This window comes from Ctenocephalides felis, unplaced genomic scaffold (assembly GCF_003426905.1).
Source record: "Ctenocephalides felis isolate EL2017-DRISC unplaced genomic scaffold, ASM342690v1 CF-g0.4_SCAFFOLD_01170, whole genome shotgun sequence".
Lineage (NCBI taxonomy): Eukaryota > Metazoa > Arthropoda > Insecta > Siphonaptera > Pulicidae > Ctenocephalides > Ctenocephalides felis.
In genome coordinates, this window is record NW_020537324.1 from 51271874 (window position 1) to 51298978 (window position 27105).

The following is a 27105-nucleotide window of genomic DNA, read 5'->3' on the forward strand; positions in this document are numbered from 1 at the left end:
ATATTTTCAAAAATTATTTAAAAAAGGGTGTAAAATTGTTGGTAACGGCTTCTTAATAGTTCATTTAATTTAATTTAATCCAAAAGTATAAATAAAAAAATATAATTATATAGAATTTGTTAGCTTTAAGCAATTTAATGGAACACTTTCGGTAGAAAATTCTTAAACTTATAATTCTTTAAAATAAATAGGTGCAATAGGTATCATAAACTTCACGAGTTATATAAATAATCTGTTTAATAAATAATATTTTTTTCAATATATGATCTACCTGTCTACCTCTAGGCCTGTATTCGTGTCTACCTGTCTACCTAATCACCTGTCCATCTGTTTACCTGTCAACCTCTACAATATGATTTTTTTTAAATCACATTTGTAACTGAAAAAAGTACAGGTATATGTGTTCTTGCAAATTCTAGAAAAATAATGGCACAAAATTACTGTCATCATTAGTAGAATCTCGGAGTTGAATAACATTCAAAAATTGAATAATCTGAATTTAAATGTCTGCTTAATATATAATTTCAATAGGTCTTGAAAATATTTAAAGTTTAGCATCATTTACCTCAGATATTTTAATAAAAACTAAATTTTCATATATGTATTTATATAACGTAACAATAATTGAAACAACTTTTTTAGAATTGTTGAAATATGTTCCAGTACAATAGTTTGGCATAATTGAAATATTATGTATTTCAATTTATTGATTTTACATCCATCATTTTTGATAATTGTGATGATGTTTTAAGTGTACTTGTATAAGTTTTGAACATATATTTTCTCCACACTGTATCACATTTTTTGTTGATTTGGTTTTAAATTTGAAATATTTGGTATATTATTTAATTCAATATATTATGTTTCATCTAGCAAAAAACCAAACTGGACTAAAAACGTATGGAAGACTTACAAAATATTCTTTAGACATAACATACAATTGGGTTTTCTTTTTAATTAACCAATGCTTTATAAAAAACCTTTTTGTTTAGAATTAAACCTTATTAAGCTGAAATATTACTACACACGGCCATATATTCGCACATACATACTATTTTAGCTATAGTTATCATATGCACTTTAATTTAAAAATAAAAAATAAATAATTCAACTCATAGAGATGTTAACAATTTTATTCATCATATCTGGCATATAAAATACTTTAAAACATTTAACGTGGAGTCCAATAATTTTCTTAATTATCTACGAATATCACGTAGAACGTATAAATTTTCTTTTATAAATCTTGATAAAGATAATGAGCTGCAGGTTCGTGATAGAAACCAATTCAAATGCATTAATCTTATATGTCAAACTTAAAATTTTATTATTTATTTCGTTTGAATAAGATATCGTAGCATTTTAATCGAATATATCAAATAGTTGAAAATAATTAATTAATGCTGACTAAAGTTTTTGGTCGCAGTCTAATTATTTACATATATTACACATTTAATCCGATACAAAGCATTCTAGTAAATCAAGTAAAATTGTGAATATCATGTACATTTTTATTTCTATTAGCTAAGCTAACATTAACTAATTGTACAATAATAATTTTTAACAATACAAAAGGTCTGATTATTGTTTCTTGGGTTTGCTTTGTGTTTTCTTATTGTCAGGATTTTTCAATGTCCAAAATGTAATAACTATTATACTGAGAGCGTTTAATACCATGATACACTGTGTGTATGATCCTGTAGAATCTCTCAAGTATCCTGAAATAAAAAAATCAGATATTAAATAATAACTATTGTAAAATTAAATGTGATAATATCTAATTATGAGTAAAAGTCGTAATCTTTGCTCAATAAAATAATATACAGATCATCATCAATGACCAAATATCCAAAATAAATTTGGATATAATTATTCCTTTAATTAGTATTTCAATATTGATATAATAAAATATGTGAATAAGTAAAGCAACGTATTAGCCATACAATATTGCACTTATACTGCGATTCATTAAATCATATTCGTTTTATAAAAGATTAAATTATACATAGACTTCTGAAATATTTTATTATTTTTTTTTTAAATTAGTTGAGTAGAAACTAGGGTTTGTGGGTTTTCAAAAACCGGTATTAAAAACCGGTTTTACGCAAAAATTATGTAATTCGTAAACCGGTTTTTTAGTGAAAAAAGTCGGTTTTCACTGTATAAATGGAAAATGACAAATATAGCCAAACATACAAAATATATGAAAGCGTTTTGATTCTTGAAGTCATATCGGTTCAATAGCATTTGATATCTTATCAGTCTGCAATGGTTCCCAGAAAGGTTTTGTATATATTAATTTAGATTTTTATATCGGTGTATATATTAATTTAAATCAGTGTGACTTCTTCTTGAAGAAGTAACTTTCTCTACTCAAACTTAAAAGAAAGAGTTTTAAACCCTAGAAGCTACAAATTAAAGAACAAAAAACTTAGAATTATTATATCAGGCTTTAAAAACAATTAAGCATAATTTGGTCGCAAGTATGAGAGTATTTTCTTTTCCAGGAAATATTACGAGTAAACAAAGGACACGTCTTAGTACCAATTCGATAGACGTTCAAGTTTTTTTAAATCATATTTTATTAAACAAAAAAATAATTAGCATGTTTAGAATTAATTAATTAAAATTCCTCGGAACAGACAATACCCAGGTTTAGCTTAATTGTTTTTAAAACTAAAATTGATATTAACAAGTATGTATCAACATGTATCTATTTTTTTTTAATTTATTGATTTTTTTTAGTTCTACTAATTAAAATTAAAATAATTTTGTTTACTATCTATACAGTTGAACAATAAATAAATTCAGCCAAATACTGCTCTAAAATACGCTAAATTTGCGGATAAATTACAGAATATTCGAGCAAAAATTTATTTTCTATATAAAATTCGAAAACCGGTTAAAACCGTTTTTTTAGTAAAATTAAAATTCGAAAACCAGTTTTCTGAAATGTTGGTTTTTGTATAAACCCTAGTAGGAACTAATGGTGCTCCATTAAGTCAGTGCAATTTTGTATAAATGAACCTAAAATTTTAATAATTCCGTGTTAATTCCGTGTTAATTCTTTTGTACAAATGAACCTAAAATTTTAATAATTCCGTGTTAATTCTTTGTCTTTTTAATAAGGTTAAAATTATTAATTGTTATGTTTGTTGATAAGTAGAACAACTATTTTTTAAAATTATTTCTGCTATCACAACCGCTTGATATCAAGCTGGCAAAGAATGGCTGCAAACTCGGAACCTGCGGGTTTTAGCATGAAGCGTTACGATATTATGTCATCTTTTATAAAAATATAAAGAACCTATTACATTCATTGCATATTTGAAAATATCCAGAAACGTTCGAATCAGGTTTAATTTTATTCACGAGATAAATAATTTTGTTTTTTACAACAGAGTTAGAAGACAAAGTTCTAATTACTGCTATTTATCTTAGTTTCTTTTTTATAAATTAATCTTTCCGAATGACAATACGATTTAAGATCATCGGAAAAACAGTTGATAAATAAGTTTTTTTCATGCTTTATACTAAACAATGATCTGATGCATAATTGAGCCTCTATAATATGTATTTGATTGCTGCTCTATAGAGGATTCCGAAATCAAATACAATATATGCATGATTGGCTTTCATCTCGGTGTATCTTTGACTTGCCTCTCCAATTAGCAGGGTAACAGATATTCCTCATATCACGAAATACTCTGTTAATTATTAACAGCCTTAGATAAGTATCAAGATTACTCACCCATTACTGGACCAAAGGTCATAAGGAAAACCCCGCAACCCAGCATCATAACGCCCCCGGCTGCTGCCAATTTCTCCACTGGAAGACAACTAGGTAAAATCAGGAACATGTAGACCGTTGAAGCACCTTTGACCAGACCAAGAATAGCACAAACTGCTAGAACTTGATAGTAGCTTTCCGAAAATAACAAACCTATAATGATATAATAGTGAATTAATTCAATAAATATAATTGATATATATTTGGTTGGGGAAAAAGAAAACCATTATTTTTTTGGTAGATGACAGTACTGATAGATGACTCGTAATGGATCAAACAACTTCAGATTTATTTCGATGTTTTTTGTTTGGTGCATTCAGTTGCAAGCCACAGAGTGTTAGTGAAATTGAAGAGAATTTTCGGTATATTTTACAATTTTTCTTTAACAAAGGCGAAAATGCAAGCCAGGCGGCTAATACTGTGAATGGTGTTTATGGTTCCGATACTGTAACAGCAAATTATGTGCAATTTTGGTTTCGTAGATTTTGTTCAGGAATTTTTTATGTTAAAGATGAACCTTGCACAGGTAGGCCAGACATTAAAAATGTCGATCGGAGAAATGATCAAAGTTTACCGGTATGTTAGCAATCGTAACATCGATTAGGAGCTAAAAATCGGACAATCCGAAGCATGTTAAGTAAAATCAGATATCTTTTAAACTTCGTAAAATTATAGATTTCTTTTCCCCCTACCAAATACATACATGCAATGAGTATATACTTCTTTACTTATCCTGCAGAATTTGAATTATATTTTAAATAAAATACCATTTTTGCAGTATAATTATTAATTTAAACAACTTTTTCATAGTAAGCAAGATCAGATATCACTCTAATATACTATTCAACAATAACAATTAATTATAATATGGTAAAAATATGACATATTCACATTTATTCAAAAAAGTGTATAAAAATTATAGGGTTTATCATAGGTTTCGACAAAGTTTCGACTTTGCCAAATTCATTTAAAAATTTGTAAAATATTTTTAGAATTATATTAAGGAAAAAAATATATACAGACAATCCGACGTTTTAAGTCATTGTGAATCGTTTAAGACAAAAATTGGAGAAAGCATAGTGTTTTTGATATTTTCGCCGACGTTTTCTCAGAGAACTGTTGAGGCGATTTTAGAAAACTGAAAGCCATTTGATAAAACTCGCTAAGGACTAGTGTGCATTAGTACTTGGCGACAATCAAAATGGAAGCCAACTAGAATATAAGCCAAAAACCGATTTTATTAAATCAAAAATTATTAGAAAAAATTCAGTTAGGAATCATTAGCTAATTCAGATTAGTTAATTAGCTAATACTCAATAAGTATTTATTACATCGATTATTTACACAGACTGTGTAGTTTAGCGTTTTTCTTTCAGGCAAAATGCAACTAACACCTAATTACTATACAATTTTAATTCTATAAGTTTCTAATTTCTATAAGTTTTCTATACATTTTTGCTGATTTCTTTTATTTCTATAGAATAATGTTTGAAACATGGGACAAGCATTTTTTCGGTTAACTTGAAGGTAATGAAATTTGATTTAAACAATTGCTTCAAAATCTGTAAATAGATTTACCAGTTTTAGAACAACAAACTATCCAATTGAAAAATTAAATAATATCTCCTCTCATCATTTCCCAAATATGTAAACCCATTAATTGTTCACGTCATTCACAATCCAGAACTTTATTCTAAAATTTTATGGTTTATTTGATATGTTTTAAATCTGCACTTACATTTCGACGGAAATAATTCCACAAATAGCATTATTTTCCACCGGCCAAATTGACCAACCGCGGTAGTTAGGCCACACAACAATTTTTTTCGGAAAATAGAAAAAATAACTAAAATCAAAGAGTGAGGAAAATATTATAAGTAAATTCTAAGAATTGTCATATAGTTTGATATTTAACGTTCAAAAATACTCAGAAATATATATATATATATATATATATATATATATATATACAAAGTATACTCAGAAGCGCGCCCAACAAGGCTAAAACGAAAAATTCCAAATGATCTTATAAATTTGTAAATTATTATTATTATTATTATTATTATTGTTATTATTATTGTTATTATTATTATTATTATTATTATTACTATTATTATTTTTATTATTATTATTATTATTATTATTATTATTATTATTATCTTACTATTTCTATTATTGTTATTTTGTTATATTTTATTATTTTTCTAGTATTATTTTATTATTCAGAAATTTTATTCATATTATTTATTAATTTTATTTTTATTATTATTTGCTTATATTTTACATTAAATCATATTACAGATATTATTTTCATGTAAATTTTATCCTTTGCTCTTTTATTTATTGATATTGATATTATTTGATGTTAATAAATTAGCAGTTGTAATAATTATTGAAATTAAAAAAACAAAAAAAAAATGTTCAAAAATATTTAAGTTCGAAGGTTTGAAGGTCAATTTGACCGGCGTTGGTCGGTTTAGTGTTAATCTATCAAATCTTTATTTATACATATGCATCTTAGGGTGGTCCTTATGGAAATTTTCGAATTGCCTTGCTCCCAAGGGCTCAAATGGTTCCAAATTAATAAAAAACAATTCTCTGAAAGTTTTAGCTCTTAATATTAACTTTTAGATAGTGCGCAATTCAATCAATCAATCAATACTTCGTATGGAAATAGCATGAAAAAAAAATTGAAAATTAAAAAAAAATTCTTAGGTATAACCTAGCGACTAATTTTGAATAAAACTCATTCATTTGTTTGCTAAATTATATCTAAACACATTTTAAAAATTTTTGAATTTTTTTTCATATTATTTCCATACAAAACTTTGATTGAATTGCACACTATCTAAAAAACAATATTAAGAGCCAAAACTATGAGAGAATTGTTTTTTATCAATTTGGAACCATTTGAGCCCTTGGCAGCAAGGAAATTCAAAAATGTCCATATTAGGGACCACCCTAATACACCTAATATGAAAAATCTAAGCACATATATATTTAATATCTTATTATAACGATCAAAATATTAAAATTTGATCGATTATTACTTTAAACTTACCCATTCTGATGGGAATCATAAGACCTAAAGTGATCATCATCATTTTCTTGGCTCCAAATTTCAAATACTCGTCTATAAATGGACTAATAAATCTACCAAAGATGTCAACGGTTGATATGACTGTCATGAAAAACGCAATGTCATTCGAACTAAAAGACAGATCCTGCATCACAAACGGCGTTATTTGAGCGAAGTTGATATCTACAAATATGATGAGGACCATTCCCAAAAGCACATTCAGTCCAACACTGTCAGTTAAAATGTCCAAATCTAGGAACTTGACAACTGCCGCTGCAGCTCTGCGAATCCGGCACGTCGACTGTGTGTTGGATCTGCGGATTAGGGAATTTATTAAACAATGGCGAGATATGGACATAACATACAAGCAATTATATGTAAATGTCTAACTTTTGACATATAATAGATTGATCCTATATGTGGATGCCATCACATGATGGTTAGTGGATATGGGCGATAATACTGGAGAAACAGATAAGCAACATTTGGGCTACGGTTTGGGCTGTTCAATTTTTTCTTCAATGAAAGATATATAAATTTACACCATCTTGTTTGTAATTAGAAAAATGATAATTTTGTACCACATCAATTTATAAAGGATAATTATTTGAGAAAAAAGTTATGAAAGCAAAATTCAATAATTATTTGAGAAAAAAGTTAATATGTAAAATTTAAATTGTGGAAATGATTGAATAAAGAAGATTTTATTTCATTACATTAATCACATAAAAATCACAAATATAAAAGCACCACTATTTGGCACCGATTACTAGCAGGTACTAAAATTTTATGTAATTTGTGTGAATTATTAGCTAAGACTATCAGTAGATTCTACAAAATAATCAATATGAACCAATAAATTATATTTTTATATGATTCTTCTACATCTGAATCTAATGCATGTAAAAAGAAAAATTAAAGAATTGTTTGACTTATATTTTACATGCATTTTATTGCTGAAGTAACAAGAGATATATAGTTAATTTAAATAACCTTATATCTCTTGTCACTTGATCTATTTGAAGTTTATGACTGACTATACTATAAACAAATTGTATTGAAGAATTATTGGGATTTTTGTTTTATTTATATAATCTTAGTAATTTTTACTTCTTGGTATACAAGTTCAATTTCTTGCTTAAACTCGTTATTTGATTTACGAAGTTATAAATAATGCTAATATTTTAACGTTTGATACTGTAATTTTTATTATGGCATCTTTGGATTTACAAAGATTTAGTCATAATAGAAAATGTTCAAAACATAATTTTATATTAAACGATCCGTTGTGATTTTTCAAGTAAATATTTCTCATTTTTTTTATTTGAAGATTCGAAATCAACATGCATTATTTTCAACAACTTTGATATGGAATAATTAATAAATGCTTTTTACTATAAAAATCAAATTATTAGGCTTTTATTTGTTGTAAATAAATGTATTTTATCACATTTTCAAAATCTATCCAACAATCATTGTTGCAAAAATATTAATATAATTTTACCATTTTAAAACAAGTAAAAACAGTTCCAATTATTTATGAAAATTTCGATTCCATAAAAGAATTCATAAATTATAATAAATCAAATTTTTTATCAAACGTAATTTCAATTAATAAAATTGCTTATCAAATATTTGTGAATAAAAGAGGAGATTTTACAATTAACTCTAAGCAAGTCTAGTCATATATTATTAATCATTTTAGGGAATGATTAGATAAAGATGTTATGAAGTTATATTAAAGACTAGCATTCCATGATAATGAAAAGTACGGAAAACGCCAATAGTATTGAAAACTAATTTATATAACATTTTATCGAAAACAATGTGCTATTTCAAAGTTGTTTTGCGCTGAACTCTTGTTATTGCATTCATATTTAAAACTTCCCGTAGAGTAAGTTACATAGTAATCGCAAAAAAATCGAAAATAAAATTATTTATATATCTTTACGATTCCAAAGTTTCTCAACATTCTGGCATACATTAGAAAAAATGATTATAAAAATGAATAAATAGTTATTTCTAAGCATAAAAAAATGTGTGTATGTGCGGGTGCAAATTTTCGACGACGAATTTGGGAGAACGGATCAACCGATATGAATAATTTAAACTAGTGGGGTGTATGACATCATGCCTTAAGGAAAATTGCTGGAACTTCCCGTACTGTAACGAAATGTTCCAGGTATATTGAATGTTTTCAGTTTTCAGTTTTCATTTCTCATAAATATTGTAACATTTTCTAATATTTATAAGAATTATATAAACTGAATTGCAAAGTTGAAATTATTTGTTTAAAGCTGAATTATTTTTGCAAAAAAGAATTGTCTGAAAAAAAAATTTGAAAAAAAATTTTGCTACAATTTTTTTCCCCAAAATCAATTATTTACACATTTAGATTTTGCACATTTAAATCTGTATCTTTGAAATGACCACTTCTCCCAATCATTAATAATTGAATGTTTTTTTAGATCATTCGAATCGGATGCTCCGTTCTCTCAAAAACTCTATTTCTATTTTCTGCACTCTTTGCTCTTTATCTCCTGCCTTTCCAAAAACTAATCAGCACATATCCCTATCAATAGGAATTGAATGTTTTTTGAGCCATTGAAATCGGTTGATCCGTGCGCCCGAAAACGTGACTGAAAAATTATATCCATACGTACATACACACACACATCCATTTTTACTGAGATATGCCAAAATGTTCAGAAACCTTCAAAACGTCGAGAAATGCAAAAATTTTCAATTTCGATTTTTGGACGATTACAATAACTCATCCTTTGGGAAGTTAAAAATATTTAATTCCTATTAGTGGAAAGACGTGTTGATTAGTTTTTGGCAAAGGCAGGTACAACCGTTTCGAAGATACGGGAAAAAAAGCCAAAATAGTAATTGCTTTTTTGAGATAATGGAGCGTCCGATTTAGAACATTTAGACAATAGACATAGGCACATCAAATTATAATTAGTACACATTTTGTTCCATTTCTATGGGTTCCGTACCAATGTTTACCTGATAGGCTGCAGCGCGGTGTTAACGCGCTTCGTTATTTCGTCTCTAAAACAGCTACGCAACGATTGTTTTGAAGAAAAAGTTCAAAGTTTTCAAAAAACTTTGAAGTTTTTCTTAAAAAAATCAATTGTACGGTTTCAGCAATTTGCCGTAAGGCACGATGTCATGCACAAATAGTTTCTGCTGCGTTCATATAATTTTCTAAAGACTTTGTAACTAAAGTTAGTTAAGACATAAAATCTAATTCAATGCTAACATTGCATCTCTTAAGCTAAGACCAAATTAGCACATATTAAAAATCGACTCGGATTATTTAGTACCTATTTGGTACTAATAATAGAAAAATGTACCATATGCCATTAAAAAAAAATACACGTGGCGCTGCTAGTTTAATTAAGTATACTCAAGTCACCCGTATTATACTACTGTCACAACACTATTGTATGGAAAATATTTATATTTCCTTGTTTTTGCAACAATAGAACATATTTGGAATGAAAATATATTATATCATTGATCAGAAACCTATTTTGTGCCGGCTTTCCTGTGGATGTTTCCGTCCTCTGTTCCGAGCCATTATTGTCGATTTTATTCGCGACATTCGTCGTCGGTATTTTCTTCATGTGCCATTCGACTGGTTGCAGGAGTAATGCGGCCATTATCGTGTGCGTCGATATTGCGCCCAATATCAGGATACATCCAAAAGCACCATAGTGGCTCATCAAACCGGTGATAAAATAAGGGAAAAATATTGGACCCAGAGCTGCAAAAGGCACATCAAATAAACATTTTAGAGCGGATTGAACATTTGCGCGATGGACAGCACGCAATAAAAACAAAATTAGATATATAACATCGAAAACATATATGAACATTTTAAATTAAAAGAGTACCTCACTGATATAACTCGTTTGATAGAAGTTTCTACTATATGCGTGTATAGATTTCGTTTTAATTAAACCGATGCTGGAAAGCGAGGAACTTAAATTGCAAAACAAAACTAGAGGATAAACTAGATATAAAAATAATAAAAATTTTCATAAAACATAATAATTAATACACCAAAATTGACTTATGTGAAATCAATCTTCTGAATTGGAAACGAGGTATTTTTTGTTAAAGCTCCAACCTCCAACAATAATATTACTAATACTTTTATAGTTAGTTGATATGTTTAACTTGAGAATGTAGCCACTTTGTTTAGTTCTACTCGAATCGTTCTATAAAGTGGCCAAATAATAAACTATATATTTATTTATCAAAGTTTATCCACAAAATTTAAAATCACAATTGTAATGATACATAATATAGATACTAGAGAATTTCTAACATTGAACAACAATATAATACACAAAAAAACAGATATATGAAGACCTTGCAAAGATGGCAACTAAGAGTTTTAATAAAAGTTAGAAGACATTAGTGTTATAGGTGAATTTAAAAGAGCATTATACTTAGGAATAGGATACTTAAAATATATGTGAGATTGAGTATAGAATCTAGAAACATTTTAGATCAGAGCTTCTAAAACTATGAGTCGCAAAGCCAAATGCCTAAGAAGCTTCTGGGGTCGCGAGAGGTTTTAATGTCAAGTATTTATGAATCTTTTTATAACATCACTTCCATTTTTAACTTCGCGAAGGAGAAGTTTATGTTTTTATAAAATAAACTCCGACTCGCTAATTTTATGTTTTCTCGACGTTTCAAGCCATTCTGAATCGAATGAGACCAAATTTGGAAAAAGTATGTGTGTGTGTGTAAACAGATTTTTTGTTTATGTTTTACAACAAATTCTAAAACTATATATGTCCATATGTATATATGTATATGTGTATTGTTACCTAATAAATAAATCATCTAAAAATATTAATTAATTTTTTTATATTTGTGTGGGTTTGTCAAGAAACTCGCTAAATCAAGAAACTAATAAATAAATCATAAATTACGTCGCGGGGGACAAAAGTTTAAGAAGTCCTGTTCCAGTTGTTCAAGAATTTTAAGACAATCTATTGCATTATTATAAAGATTACATAAAAAAATACTTGCACCACGTCTACTTTTAGTAAAATGAAGTGTGAGAAATGACATGGTAAATCATTTAGTAACTAATTTAGTAACTAAAAATCAATTAATGGAGTCAATATAATTACCTGAAAGTGTAACAGTAATGCTAGTCGCTCTATTCAGTTTTTCTTTAAAATACAAGTTAACAGCTGTTGAAAATGCAGTCATCAGCACCATTCCGCCCAGAGCTAATTTCACACAAAAAAATCATGTAGAAACTTTTCGAAAATATATTATATAATTATTAATTGATTTAGAGTATAATATATATATATATATATATATATATATATATATATACAGGGCCGGTCCTGCCTTGCATGCGATGCATGCAAAAAATTGCGGGCCCAAGCCTTAGGGGGCGCCAAAACGAGTTTCGGAAATTAAATTTATAATATAATATTTATATTTTTTATATAAAATCTGGAATTATTTATTTAAAATCTAGAATACTTAAAAAATTATAATAAATAATTTACTAGGGGTACGGAGACACAAAAAGTATATTTATTTTGCAATGTGATATCAGTAGAAACAATTAACCGATTAATAATTCTGCAAATTAGTAAATAACAGCTCTGTTTATTACTTAATCTACTTATCCAATATTATTCTTTGTTTGAAATTACCGTGAAATCGAAAAAGATTAAATGATATCAAGATCTTTATATCAAAATAATAAATACTATTTCTGAAATGCATTTCTTAAATTCTATAACTTTAATCTAACAAAAATATTAATTATTTTGCTATGATAGTCGAACTTACATTCTAAACCAATTTACTACATATTGAATATTACTAAAATGTGCAGTTATGACAGGGATTGTTTTATTTATTGATATCGATAATAATAAATAAATTTAAAATTAATATATTTTATACCCTTCTAGATTATATCTAATTTTTTGTGTACTAAATCCAGAATAATTAAAAATTAATTTTTAAAAAATATGTAAATATTTATATAATTTTAATGATAAACTGTTAAAACGGTGAAAATTAATAGGGGGGAAGGGCGCTAGAAAAAAGTTGCATGCGGGCGCTAAGGACCTTAGGACCGACCTATATATATATATATATATATATATATATATATATATATATATATACGTAAAATATAATAAATATTGAAGTTATCTTCTGACCTAAATCATCTACTTTATTGACATTCAAAATTTGTCTCTATTCAGGCACTACAGCACGTCAGTATAATTTAATTAATATAGTAAATAATTACAAGTTTTAGGTTTGATTACAAGAATGAAATTGTTATGTGAATTATTTACTATAAAATACAGTTTAAAATATGATTATTATCAGTTAACTGTGAATGACAAGTACATTGGTTATGAAGTAGTATCAACATTTTGTGAGTGATGCTTATAAACCAATGACTATTGAAATTGGAACTTTCGTAATAAAGTAAGAGAATTTTTAAACTTCAAAATTTTCAATATACTTTTAGGTTATTCTGGAATAAAATAAACAAATTAAAAATATCAACAATTTCAGATAGTTGTTGCAATAGTTGAAAACTTAGCAGTTTATAATGTTTTTCAGATGTTAACCAAAAATATGCAACTACAAAAACTGGATTTATACCAAGCGCCATAGGACACTGAGTATGAATAATACAAGGATCTCCAAATCTATTCAAATTCTTTTACTTGTGACACCGAATAAAGGGAATACTCACATTTCCAGATTTTTTCCTGATTGGAGTTTTCACTTCTTAACATTTATCGCATGTCAGCGCTTTTGTTTAAATAAAACATTTTGATAAAAGTCAACCGGAACTGTATATGAACGACGTGAATACGAAAAAAAAGTCATTAGACACTGAAAATAGTTTTATACTGGCTACGACAAACGCTACGACGCATAGACGCATTGGTAAAAGGAAAAATTACGCATATGTAAAATTCAGGAAAATTCGACCAGAAAGAAAGCTGGCAACATGTAATGCATATCCGATGCCCTACAGCGACTCACCTAATTTGAAAAGTCACATTAAATATAATACTCTGTTTCGCCAAATATGATTCATTGCGGAGAATATGATTTTTTTTATTCTCTTTATTGAATTACAATCTGTCTTTACAAAAGGGAGGACATTCAGTAATTTTGATGATATATGAAATATTAAACATTAGATCTAAAAGGTTACCCAGTAGTAAGCCTCTTCAATTTTGATATATTAAATTTAAATTTTGTGATTATATAGAGTAAACTTAAAAATAAAATGATTTATGAGGTAAATGAGTAAATTATGAATTATAACAACAAATAAAAAGACATAACTAATAAACTAAGCGCAATAAAAATAAATAAAAATATAAACAAACAACTAAATAAGTAGTACTGCTAATTAGAATGAATATATTATATATTATGCGAAGGTCAATGTATCGGACCCGTCGAGGGGGCGTTTTTTATAGCCGTTCGATGCCGTGCGATTACAATAAAGAGAATATGAATTTCAAATAAATTTATTGCGTTTATGATTTAATATGTTTTATGTGCTCATGTTAATCAAATAAATATATACTAATGATATAATTTTCAATCTCTTAAAATATACTTATAATCCTATAATATTCTTTGATTTACAAATTCACAGGCCATGGCTCGTTTCTAACGTAACACAACAGTGCTCAATTTTTAATGAAATCGAATGGAGATAACTGACTAGTTAATAATTCTAGTGGCATATACATAATTAAATCGGCTGCATTACTAATGAAAATAAAATGTGCCAGTAGAACACACTCATTTAAAAAATATTATTAGATATCGTTAAATATGAAGTATGTATAGTCATATAGGTATACCATTTTTCAACTAACACATGATTAGCCCGAAAGTCAGGAGCAGTTGGGTGAAACTCGTAGCGAAAGCGCTCAGCATGATTCCTCCGCTTATCATAAATCCTCCGAGGAGTCCAAGGGCGCGGTAGCCGATCAGTTTGAGAAGAGGACCATTCAGCAGGCCAAGTAGCATACCGGTTGCTGCGTTCGCGTTCATCAACACGGACACATCAGTAGCAGACAGACCCATGGTAGCAAATCTTTGGGCGAATATTAAACCAAACACATGTCCCATGGGCATCACTAGAGTCTGTCAAAACAGTAACTTGTTTTTTATCATTGCTTTTTTATTAATAGAATCTGTTAAAGGAAGATTATATTACATGAATCGTTTCGAACATAAAGTAAGATTATGGTAATTTAAAAGTGGTTGTAACTTTAAAAGTGTTAGGGGGTAATAAATGTTTGCTCATATAAATAGCTATAGATTATTAGTAAATAATCGATGATAGTTACAGAATATGATCAGTTGTTTTATTCATTTCATATCGTGACTGTATAAATTAATCTTACAGCTAATTACCTATCTAGCCTACCTAAAAGAAAGTAGTGGTGTGAAGCTAAGCTTATTTAAATTAATGATTAAACAAAATTGATTGATTTAATTAAATGATCAAATAGAATTTAATAATTTAAAAAAAATGTAACATATGAGTAATATTATAATATTAAACCTCTAGAAAAATATAAAAATAAAATTATTTCAATGTTTTTGAAATTATTTGGCTATTTTAATCACTATTAATAATCGTATATAAAATTCGTTATTTTGCATGTAAATGCCTTGCAAATTAAAAAAAATACTTTAAAAAAATTCAACCTTTTGGAGAAATGGTAGGTGTAGCGCCTGTCACTATAGTAAAATTCACTCATTTAGTTAGATATAAATTATTCTTGCAAGATGGTACAAAACTCAATATAAGTATAAGATAAAAAGTTAAAATTAAAAAAATACAAACGATAAAATCCTGCCACAGTAAGCATTTTGAATATATTATTCATCACATACACATAAATTGATATCCATTTATAAAAATAATTCATAACTCATCTACGAAAAAAACCATATATTTATATAGGATTGGGTACGGTTGTGACACTTTTTTGTGAACAGTATTAATTTTCCAAATTTATCAGTTAGCTGGCAAGAAAGTAAACTAGATGACAGTTTGAACATTTGTTTACAAGGAAATACTGAAATACTGCCCTTAAATACGATGAATTAATCATCATAAAAACGTGTTAAAAATAATAGCTAAAATAACCAAAATGGTTTATACTACTTTTATTATCAGAAATATGTAACACAACACAATATAATCATTTAAACAATACTTATGAAGATAATATTACAGTATATAATTAAGCATTGTTTATAAAACAAGAAATCTTTATGAATTTTTTTTATTTTCTTGTATTGAATTTGTCTATTTCGTTCTCTTTAGTATTTTGTCTTAGTTAAGTTGGATTCTTCTTCATCTGTTTGAATTTCACACAAAAAAAGCAAGAAATACATTTCATAACATATATATGTCACATAAAACAAAACTAATTGCTAGTAATTAACTAATAAAATTCAACTTACTGCAAAATAATAAACAAAGGAATCTGTGTACAAGTAACAGTTAATATTAAAAGAAATCGAACAAAAAACTTACTTTTGGCTCTTCATAAAAAATTCGGTCTATAGATTATGTTAATATAGAGCAATACAATAATATAAACTTGTTCGAACAAACATACTTCATCTTTCTCTGTTTGGACCCTATCTCAAAAACAGTGTTGTTCAACTGTTGTGATGATTGTCACTACCCTAACCTGGCACAACCGTACCCAGTCTTGTCTATATACGTATGCTCGCAAAAATCATTTTTTCTAAACGCAGATTATAAAAGTTTATTTTCGATTATTTTTGTATGTGGTAATTCATAATGAAGGTTATTTCAAATTATTAAGGTTAATTTGCCGACATAAAAAGTTTTCGTCAACAACGTTGGTGTTAATTATAAGGCTCTTATTCAAATAAGTTAAAATTACAAAGATTCGTTTAACTAGATGCAATTTCTATTAAATTTATCAACATAAATCGTTTGATTATGAATCGTAATTATAATTCAAAATATATTCATTATGATAAAATTGAAGGACTATATCTGCGTATGATAATATAAATTAGGTAAGAAATTTTCTTATCTTTATTTATGATAAAAAAATGTAATTGACTTTAGAAGAGAATTTATTTAAGGTCATTAATATTCTAGTTATTTTCATTATTGAATTCAAATAAACATATAGTGAGTTTGTTTATTTTATGATATGGATCTCTCTATATTATAGAGTGACTTGCAATATTATCTGAGATACTTTGTATACATATTTTGCTGAAGTTTTTTTTACTATTATTAAATAATAATAGTGAAGAAATCACTATTAAATAATTGATTGTTTTAAATATTTCAATTACTTTAGTAGACGCTATACGAACTATATAAACAGTAGTCATTTTGTTGTTAACAAACCGAATGCTGAATTTTCAACGAATATTGGATGAAATTAACTCTTTTATATTAAGGAACCATCAATATCTATGAATAAATTACATAGAATCATATAAAAATAAAATAATAAATACAGTTTTATATATAAAAAATAAACTAATTACTTGTAGAATATTTGAACAGCAAGTATATTGGAAATATATTTAAAATTCAAAATGATCAAAATAATTATATCTATTTTTATATTTTTTTTATTAGGCAAAAATGTTTTATAATAGTTTTGTTAAAATATTATTTTATTTATTTGGTTGTTACATAAGTATTAAATACTAGGTAGAACTGAATCACATATAATAAAAAACGTATATCTAAATAAAAACTTAAAAAAATATTTTGCATTTATAGCAGTTAAATGCTGCTGCATTGATGTATTCTGAATGCCACATGTGGGAGTTTGTAAAGAGAATCTAGTGAAGAATTTTTGGTCAGAATTTTAGGACAATCTATAGTACTGCAACAAAATTTATAATTTTTGATGGCGACATCAAATATAAGATGATTAAAAAAAACAACATAGAAAAGAATATCACAAGAACTAGATTACATACAAATTAACTTACTTGAATAAGCGAACTCCCCAATACGACCATCCAGCCCCATCCTCCATCAGGCGGAACCAGCTGTTTCGCGGCACTCATCACTACACTTCACGGTTTATCACAGAAACAATAAATCGAATAAAAAATCAATATACGATATACATATAAAACCTTTTATGGATCTAAAAAAGTGTTCGAATTATTCCGCATGACCTTTTTTAAAGCAAGGCGGTAATCACTCGCGCGTGAACTTGATGTGCCAGTATCTGCCAGTGACAGTTGTTATATTCAATATTTTTTTCAATATAAATCTACTGCGAGTTCGATTCCACTGAGGAAGATAAGAACATTAAACGAATGAGTATTATTAATTCGAGATAATAAATAAATATGTGTTTTTAGTTGCGATATCATTGTTCAAGCAGGACTTATCAACACGGACATCAACCGTTGTATGATAAATGATAACTTTTCTTTTCATATAAGTTAAATTATTATTTATTTTATAATATGTATTTGTAATTTGTTTCTAATTTTGTTCTAATATAATTGTCTTAATTTAATAGTCATATCACTATTTGAACATAACATTATTACTTCAATTAATTCAAGACCAAGATCATTTACAATTTTTCACAAATTACACAATTCACTATCATTATCTTCTCATTATCTTCATATCAAAATGATAATAAAGCATCAGTGATTGTACATAACTCATATAAAAATATATCTAATTTTTATGTAAATAACAAACAAATTATCTAATCACTAAAAAAATTTGTGTGTTAGATAATATAACTTCAATCTCTCACAATTGTCACTTAACTGAATTCAAGGCCTCAATCAAGGCAATCATTACTCTGCGGTGTTACGTGTATGTGTATTAAATTATCACATACATGCAAATTTTACGTTGTATATGAATAACATAGATATGGAGTTAAGTTTTTTTTATGGATCTTTAAACAAAAATATTAGCCATTTACATTTTCATATACACATAGATAAACAAGTATAAAGCATATACATTTTAAAAAGCCAACTTAAGTAGAAACAAAAAAAGTGCGCGTAAGGTTCACACGCAATTGAAGTAAAACTTATTTGCTACTGTACAATATGGCATTCAAGTAAAAATAAAGACGTCATATAACAATTTTAAATAATGTTTATTATTAATATGCACACATTTATTAGTGTCAACCATTATACACATTTATATAACGATAAATTATAAATTATATATTTATAATAACATTAAAAATATGTATATTTAAAAACATTAATGTAATTAAAGTCATACTTCAAATATGATATGATCTTGTAATGAACCTTCATTAGAGAAATGAAGTAATTGCTGATTAATAAATTCTATAATATTCGTTCACACAATGGATTATGTTAAACAACGCCTAAACAAATATTCTTTTCTGCAACTTCACTCATCATGTTGTGTTTTGAAAAATTGAAAAATTTCATGTAATTAACATACATTCATTATCTGATGGTATTTTTTTTTACTTTTTCGCTGGCGATACAATCTCATTTCTACGCCGTTTCACTTCAAAAATATTTATATCAGATTTTAACAAAATTGAGTATATTTATTATTATTATTATTAAGGATAATATTTTCACAAAATTCTAACCATATAAATTTAGATTTGTTTGACACACACACACACACACACACATATATATATATATATATATATAATTGTATAGAGCAGTGATTCCCAAACTTTCTTGACCTATCGCCCCTTTCCAGAAAAATTATCACCCGGAGCCCGGATTTTTTAACTTCCCTCAGAGTACAGGTAAGCAAGTTGAAAGCATTGAAGCATTGATGCAGGAATGCATGATAAAAGCTATTTTCACTTGGAAAATTATTGCTATTTATATTTTCAAGTGAAAACCGGGGTTACAACCGCTTGACATCAGGATGTCCAATAAGGTCATCAGATTGAAATTGTATAGCTCTAACCACTAATCGATGAGTAGCCCTAGAGTGATCTTGCTGCCAATTTTATTTAAGAGATAAAGAGCAGAAGTGCGTTTGGTCCTTCATCAAAGCTGCATAGTTCAGCTTTGATGAACTTTCAGAATATTGATAATCTAACTGCCACTACATATGAAATGTATAATGAAACGGTGTTTACATTTGTAAAACTTTATTGTGGTCGATTATTGGATGACAACTTTGGTATTTATTGATTAGGTGCCAATGCCCAAACCTTATATAGAAAAACTAGGAGCTTATTGTAATAGGCATAAGTAGTAACAGAAGTTTTTCAATATGATCTTGAACAATATTAAAATATTATTTTAATTCTATTAACCATTTAGGAATGCTATTATCTGATATGTAATGAAGATTATGCAAATTTAAGTGAAATAGATTGGGTGAAATGTATAGTTTGTATAATGTGAGCACATTCTATTTATGTTAAGGATACATTATATTTGCATTTTGATAAAATTGGTTTATATTGCTTTTTGACAAGAATTTCTTTTGAAGAAGACATTATATATTTTATTTATATTATTTACAGTTTACGTAAATTTATAATAATAATTTGAAAGCTAAAACTTTCGCATCATAACGAATTATTCAAAAAATTTTAAGTGTTTTCAAATATATTACTATTGATTAATAATGTAGCTTTCATTATTTTTATGTTATAGACAAATTATAAATGCTTGTTTATATGAAAAGTTAATAAAACCCAATCCACCGAAGTTAGAATTAACAATCTTATCTTATATTTCTGAGAATTATATAAACTGAATTGCAAAGTTAAAATTATTTATTCGAGGTATATAAAAGAGTTTTAGAATTCTATCTAGAATTAAATAAGAATCATTTAAGATATATATTTTTTTGAAATTTTGAAATAAAAAAAATGCTTTCACAAAAAACTAGTCGTTTCTTCACACTGTCAAAACAAGCAAATGCTTTTGAAATCATTTGAATCGGATGCTTCGTTCTCTGAAAATCTACCATTTTTTGCATATTTAGCTCCGTATCTACGAAACGGCTGGTCAAAACCAAATCAGCACCCCATCATTACGAATTGAATATTTTTTTAGTCATCAAAATCGGATAGTCTGTACTCTCAAGAACTTAAATTTATATTTTCTGCAGTTTTTTCTCCTTATCGCTAGGAATCGATTGCTTTTTGAATCATTTAAATCGGTTGATGCGTACTCTAAAAAACGTGAGTCAAATATTGCATCCACACATATTCACACACACATTCACACATAAACACACACCCACACTTTCTAAGATATACCAAAATCTCAAAATTAGGAAAAAAACGAAAACAATCACAATTAGAAAAAAGGTAAAGATATGCGAAAATATATATGGACGATTACTATGAGTTACCCCACGGAAAATTAAAAAAGAATTGTTAAAAAGTAACGAATAAATTATACCATAATACTAAAAATTATTGAAAACCAAATTGAACAAAAATAATTGTTTATTTTATAAACATACAAATATGATATTTCATCGAGAAATTCCATGAAAGGGTGCTAACTGGTCCTTCATCATTGCAATATAGCAAATGTACCGTCATCGACACAATCGTAGTATTCCCCATATATCACGCAGCCAGCGGGCCACCCGACCTCGTGTGCTGTGCGGACGAGATAAGAAGCACACCTTGCGATGCACGGCTGAATAACCGCCCGGACTCGACGCGTCGACAGTTGCCCAGACGCGCAACTGTTGCCCCGGGTGTGAGAGCGCGGCTATTATTGTCCGTTCGGGTCAACATCGCCCTCGAATCCACCTCGTGCGGTGAATTCATATATGGATTTGCTCAGCCGATAATGCAAAATGCACGTTTTCCGCCGGCGATGCTGGTTTCCGCGAGATAAATACAAATAAAGTGATAAATATTTTTGTTACCTTCTATAGAAATATACATGTATACGTTTTAATATAAATATGCATTATAATATATTTGGAATTATTAATGGAGGCACAATAATTTTCATCCATCGCTTAGAAATCTTGCCGTAACATATTTGATTCGTTATAATCTTTACGATTTACTTATGTAAACTAGTGGAGGGAATGGAATCATGCCTTAAGGCAAATTGCTGGAACTTCCCGTACCGTAATTGAAAATCTTAGTACGAAACCCAATAAAATTTACACAAAATGTGTACACACTATTAAAATCTCTATAAAATATCTTATAATTTGATGCTCATATGTCTAATAATCATTTTTGACCGCCAGAAGGCGTTTTTTAAACTTATTTTTATTGAAAGTCCATAACCGCTAGACCTGTCTTCCCAAAAATTTAATCAGTTTTTTATCATGTCAATATAAGTGAATGTTTCTCGAATTATTAAAATCGGACGCACCGTTCTCTTAAAAACTGAGTTACCGTTTTTGATACTTTTTGCCCCGTATCTTCTGAACGGCTAGACCTGCCTTTGTTAAAAACTAATCAGCACGCTTCCTTATCAATACGAATCGAATGTTTTTTCGATTATTCAAATCGGTCGATCAATGTTCCCAAAATCGTCGACGAAAATTTGTATGCACACACACACACCTACATCAATTTTTTCTAAGGTATGCCAAAATGTTCAGAGACGTTTAAAACGTAAAGATATCTAAAAATTTTCATTTTCGATTTTGTTGCGATTACTATAACTTACCCTACGGTTAATTAAAAATTTAGTTTATCGAATATAAAATCGAAAATAAAATTTATTACATACCATTACGTTTCAAAATTTTCTGAACATTTTTGCGTACATTACAATAAATGGATGTGTAAAATAAATGAATAAACCAATTTTAATTTAAAAAAACATACATATTAACGGTGTAAAAGACAGATCCACCCTTTTGGGATATACAGAGCATAAAGTAGAATGAGATTTTATGAGAAAACGGAGCATCCTATTTGGATGATTCAAAAATATTTTACTTGTGTCGACGGAATGCAGATTGATTACATTTTAGCGAAGAGAGGTCCAGCGGAAATGCAGAAAAAAAACAGAAAAATCGATTATTCTTGGTTAAATATGAACTTTACAATTCATTATTTTAAATTCATATAAATACCGAATTATTAGTTAATAGATAGACATGGAAACAGATAAAGAGGTAGAAAGGTATGCAGATAGACAGTTAGACAGCTGAACAGGTGATCAGGATCAAAATAGAAAATGAGACAGGTAGACAGATAAACCAGCAGAATGATAGACATGCAGACAATTATGCCGGTAGACTAATGAACTAAAAGACTGGTAGTCTGGAAAACCAGAAGAAGGGTAGATAGGTAAACTACTGGACAGGTATACAGGAAAACTGGTGTTCAGGAAAATAGGTAAACAAGTAAATTTGTGGACTGATAGCCAATAAACAGGTATACAGGTAAGCAGATAAACAGGCAGGAAAGTAGACAGAAAACATAAATGAACAGATAGATCATACGTGAATAAAATAAATATTATAGATTGAATAGATTAATAACACATATCGGGATGTTCATATGCTACTTGCCACAAGACATCATACTTCTTATAACTAGTTTAATTTTTCTTTATCTTGATGAAATATGCCAAAAATTTAAAACAAATTAAACAAAATAGTTTCGCAGCCTTTATTGCAGAGAAATATGTTTTAATACATCCACAATTCTTGCATGTTAAAATTTAATAATTTGATTTTAAATAATTTTACACTTTTTAGATATATTATCAATTTATATAATATTTTATTAATTTTTTATTTATACGAGTAGAGGAGGAAATTCGATTTATTATTTAAACCATTTAATTCTATAATAAGAAATTAATATACAATTTTCAATAGTTTGAGAGAATAATTTTGAAAAAAAAATTTGACGCAGATGATGTAAATGAGTTCGTACATTAGTGTACAAAATTAATTTCTGATAGAAACTTAGTACCGCAGTTGAATTAATTGTAAATACAATTTTGTGCAAAATTTAAATTTTTGATGATTCAAAAAATGTTTCAAGAAATTATTTTAACAAATAACAATTTTAATAATGTTTTTCAACAAAATGGAGCGAGTGGATTGTACATACAATTAAATCATATTATACATATATCAATTCCTTTATAGAAATTTAGAAAAAGCTATACTCTTATTGAAATATTTATATTAATATTCTTGCAAATTGAAATATTCTGAATTTTGTGCTACAATAAAAAATTATATTGGAATAATGGTACTAAATAAGTAGTAAATATAAATGTAAAAAAATGTAAATATGGATCGGATAATATGTTATTCATATGTCTCAGAAGATCGAATTATACATTTCATTGGATTCTCCTATTTTTAGTTTCTCATAGATATTTCATTCGATTTGTAATCCGAGATTAAAGAGTAATTCAACATTGCGTTCTGTACCCGTACAATTTATTGAATTCTGCCAGTAAAATAGAGGTAAAATTTATATATTTATCTTGAGTTTTATATGGGTAACCGTCACAACGGTTAATATATTAATATCTTTTATTTACTGTTTTATTTTTAGATTAATGCTAATCTGGGGAAATACGCAACTTTCCTGCACAAATTAGTAATAGATAGTAATAAATATGGTTAATTAGTCTTTTAATTGTTATTGCATGATATAGTTCAACCTATTTGAATAAAAGCAATTTATGAAAACTTTTTACAAATAAAATCATTCCCAATAAAATTTATATATAGACAATTACAATTAAACTAAAACTTAACTTCGATCATGTTTTCCAGGAAACATTAGAAAAGTAATAATATGCCCTTATGACATGAGGTAACTCTTTGTACATTCTGAAGAATTTCAATAAGATGTGAAAATTTTAATATAGATTTAGAGAATTTGTTTATAATACTATGCATGAAGAAACTCATTTTTTATTAGATTTCTATCTATATATTTGCACTGCGATATGAATACCCGTCTGGTACATTCGTATATTTGTCTAGACAAAATCGTCTCGAAAGCTCTTTGCATCGAACTTAACATATGTATTCACTTTCGTTTTGATGTATCGTCTATATTCCTCACAAGTATGTTCTCCTTCGAGATCTTCACATGATAAACCGAGAGTGGGACAACGATTTAGGAAATATTCTTCAAAATATGAAATAAAACATAATGAAATAAAAAAATAATGAAAAAAAACTTAAATAACAATGCCATCAGTTTATCTAATTACACCATGTAGCCTAATTTTAAATAAAATGTAATAATATTTAAGTTTATAAAATACTTCATGAATAACTGAAGCCAAATATGAGCGTTAAACTCACGACTGATTACTTCAGCATTTGGATATTTACATAAAGAATTAAGATAATTAATATATTTGTAACAGTTGTTCCAATAACTTATTGAAAGTTTTTACAACATGAGCAAATATAATAGCTCTCATACAGGCTTGGTATGTGGCCATCTGTGGCCAATTCAATTCATAGTTTGTTAGCCTAAAAATACTGATGTTAAGCTATAGCTACACTCAGATTTATTTTGGAATCTAATCAAAGCTTATTTTTTCCACAAGCAAAAAATGTTTTCCATTTTACAATACTATTAGGGTAGGGCGGGGCTAGTTGAGCATAGGGGCAAGTTGAGCAATCGAAATATCCCGAAAACTATTCACCATCTGTTTAGGCATTATATGGCGGAAAGATAGAGGTTTGGGAGAAATAAACATTCCGCGATCGCTAGTAGCCGATGGGCAAATGAGTGAGACTCACGGGCGTTTTGTTTATTTTGAGACCGAAAAGTAAAAAAGTAATTCATCACGAGTTTTCGTCTGGTTTAGTCAAATGTTATTTATTTTTAATCAGATAAATGTTATTCTTCCATATAATTATAGTACATTTAATATGCACAGAGATTCTGGGTATAATTCTCACGGTTTTTTTATAAACTCACTTTTATTTTGAAATTCCGAGTTGGGGTTAGTTGAGCATAGTTACTAAACTTGTTCTGTCACTAAGACAATTACCATTAACTTCCAGAAATTGATTATTATTTTTAAGATTTAAGCTAAGTTTATGAATAATGATATAAAGAAATAATGACTTTAAACCAAAATACTGAATATAATGGAAAATAATTCCTAACTTAATTAATCGTTAATTATTCAAAGCAAATTACTATAAGTTTTGTTTTCTCTGTCAATAAAGACTATAAATATAGAACTGGTTATTAAAAGCTTATTTTATTTCATCACTAATCGACATTGAACCTATAATTTTATTATACTTCTTTACTGCTCAACTTGCCCCACCTATGGGGTACATTGAGCATACTTGACTTTTTGTATTTAAACAGCTGTAGCGTTTAAATTTTACTTATTACCAAAAACTAGTATTGACACTTTTGTTGGGCGATAAACAACAAATCCATTAAGCCGTATTGCAATTTATTGAGACTTTTCATTGAGGAGCTACATCCGTTTAAGTAAAAATTTGCTCAACTAGCCCCGCCCTACCCTAATACTAATTATCAGATTATTGTCAAAGCTCTGATTGAGCAATTCATTGTGTTCTGTATTTCCGTATTTTATAACGAAAAAGTTATAAAGTTTTAAAAACCGACTATAGACAAATTAAAAAACCTTATAAATTCGACGATGACGTTAGAATTAAGGATTTTGTCTGACATGTTATCTCATACACCTAAGATTTATATAAACCGAATTGCAGAGTTATAAATATTTATTTTAAGTATATAAGTGAGCTTTAAGACTTTATCTAAAATTAAAATTAAAATCCAAATTATTTTCAATATTTTAAAAAAATATTTTTTGGAAATAAAAAAAAATGAAAGAAATTATTTTTGCTTTCTCCTAAAACAATCGATTCGTCAATAAAAGCAAAAGCTTTTTGAATCATTCAAATTGGATGCTTCGTTCTCTCCAGAACTAAAATTATTTGCACATTAAGCTCCGTATCTCCGAAATATAAATATAAATATAATTTGACATGTTTTTGCTAAAATTTAATCACCAGTTCTCCATTATTTTAATTTAAATATATTTTGAATCATTCAAATCGGTTGGTCTCTTCTCTCAAGAACTTTATTTATATTTTTAGCACTCATTATTCCGTATTTTCGAAATGGCTAGACCAATATTTGCCAAAAACTGGTCAGCACGTCACCTCTACAATAGGAATTGAATGTTT

The 27105-nt window shown here is 27.7% G+C and overlaps 1 protein-coding gene across 2 annotated transcripts in view; it reads right to left on the reverse strand.

The window, feature by feature from the left end:
- Positions 1-1581: 1581 nt before the first annotated feature.
- The window catches only part of LOC113365775 (monocarboxylate transporter 13-like), a 128636-nt gene continuing 103112 nt past the window's right edge, over positions 1582-27105 (reverse strand). The window contains exons 1-7 of one of the 2 annotated variants that reach the window (XM_026607319.1): positions 17934-18177; positions 14795-15065; positions 12032-12133; positions 10407-10644; positions 6852-7183; positions 3752-3943; positions 1582-1718 (exon numbers count right to left, since the gene is read on the reverse strand). In XM_026607319.1, the coding sequence (XP_026463104.1) occupies positions 1582-1718; positions 3752-3943; positions 6852-7183; positions 10407-10644; positions 12032-12133; positions 14795-15065; positions 17934-18011 (1350 nt within the window). In that variant the 5' untranslated portion in view covers positions 18012-18177. Of the gene's footprint in view, positions 1719-3751; positions 3944-6851; positions 7184-10406; positions 10645-12031; positions 12134-14794; positions 15066-17933; positions 18178-27105 lie in introns of those variants that run through there. The other variant, XM_026607320.1, reaches the window with a different exon arrangement.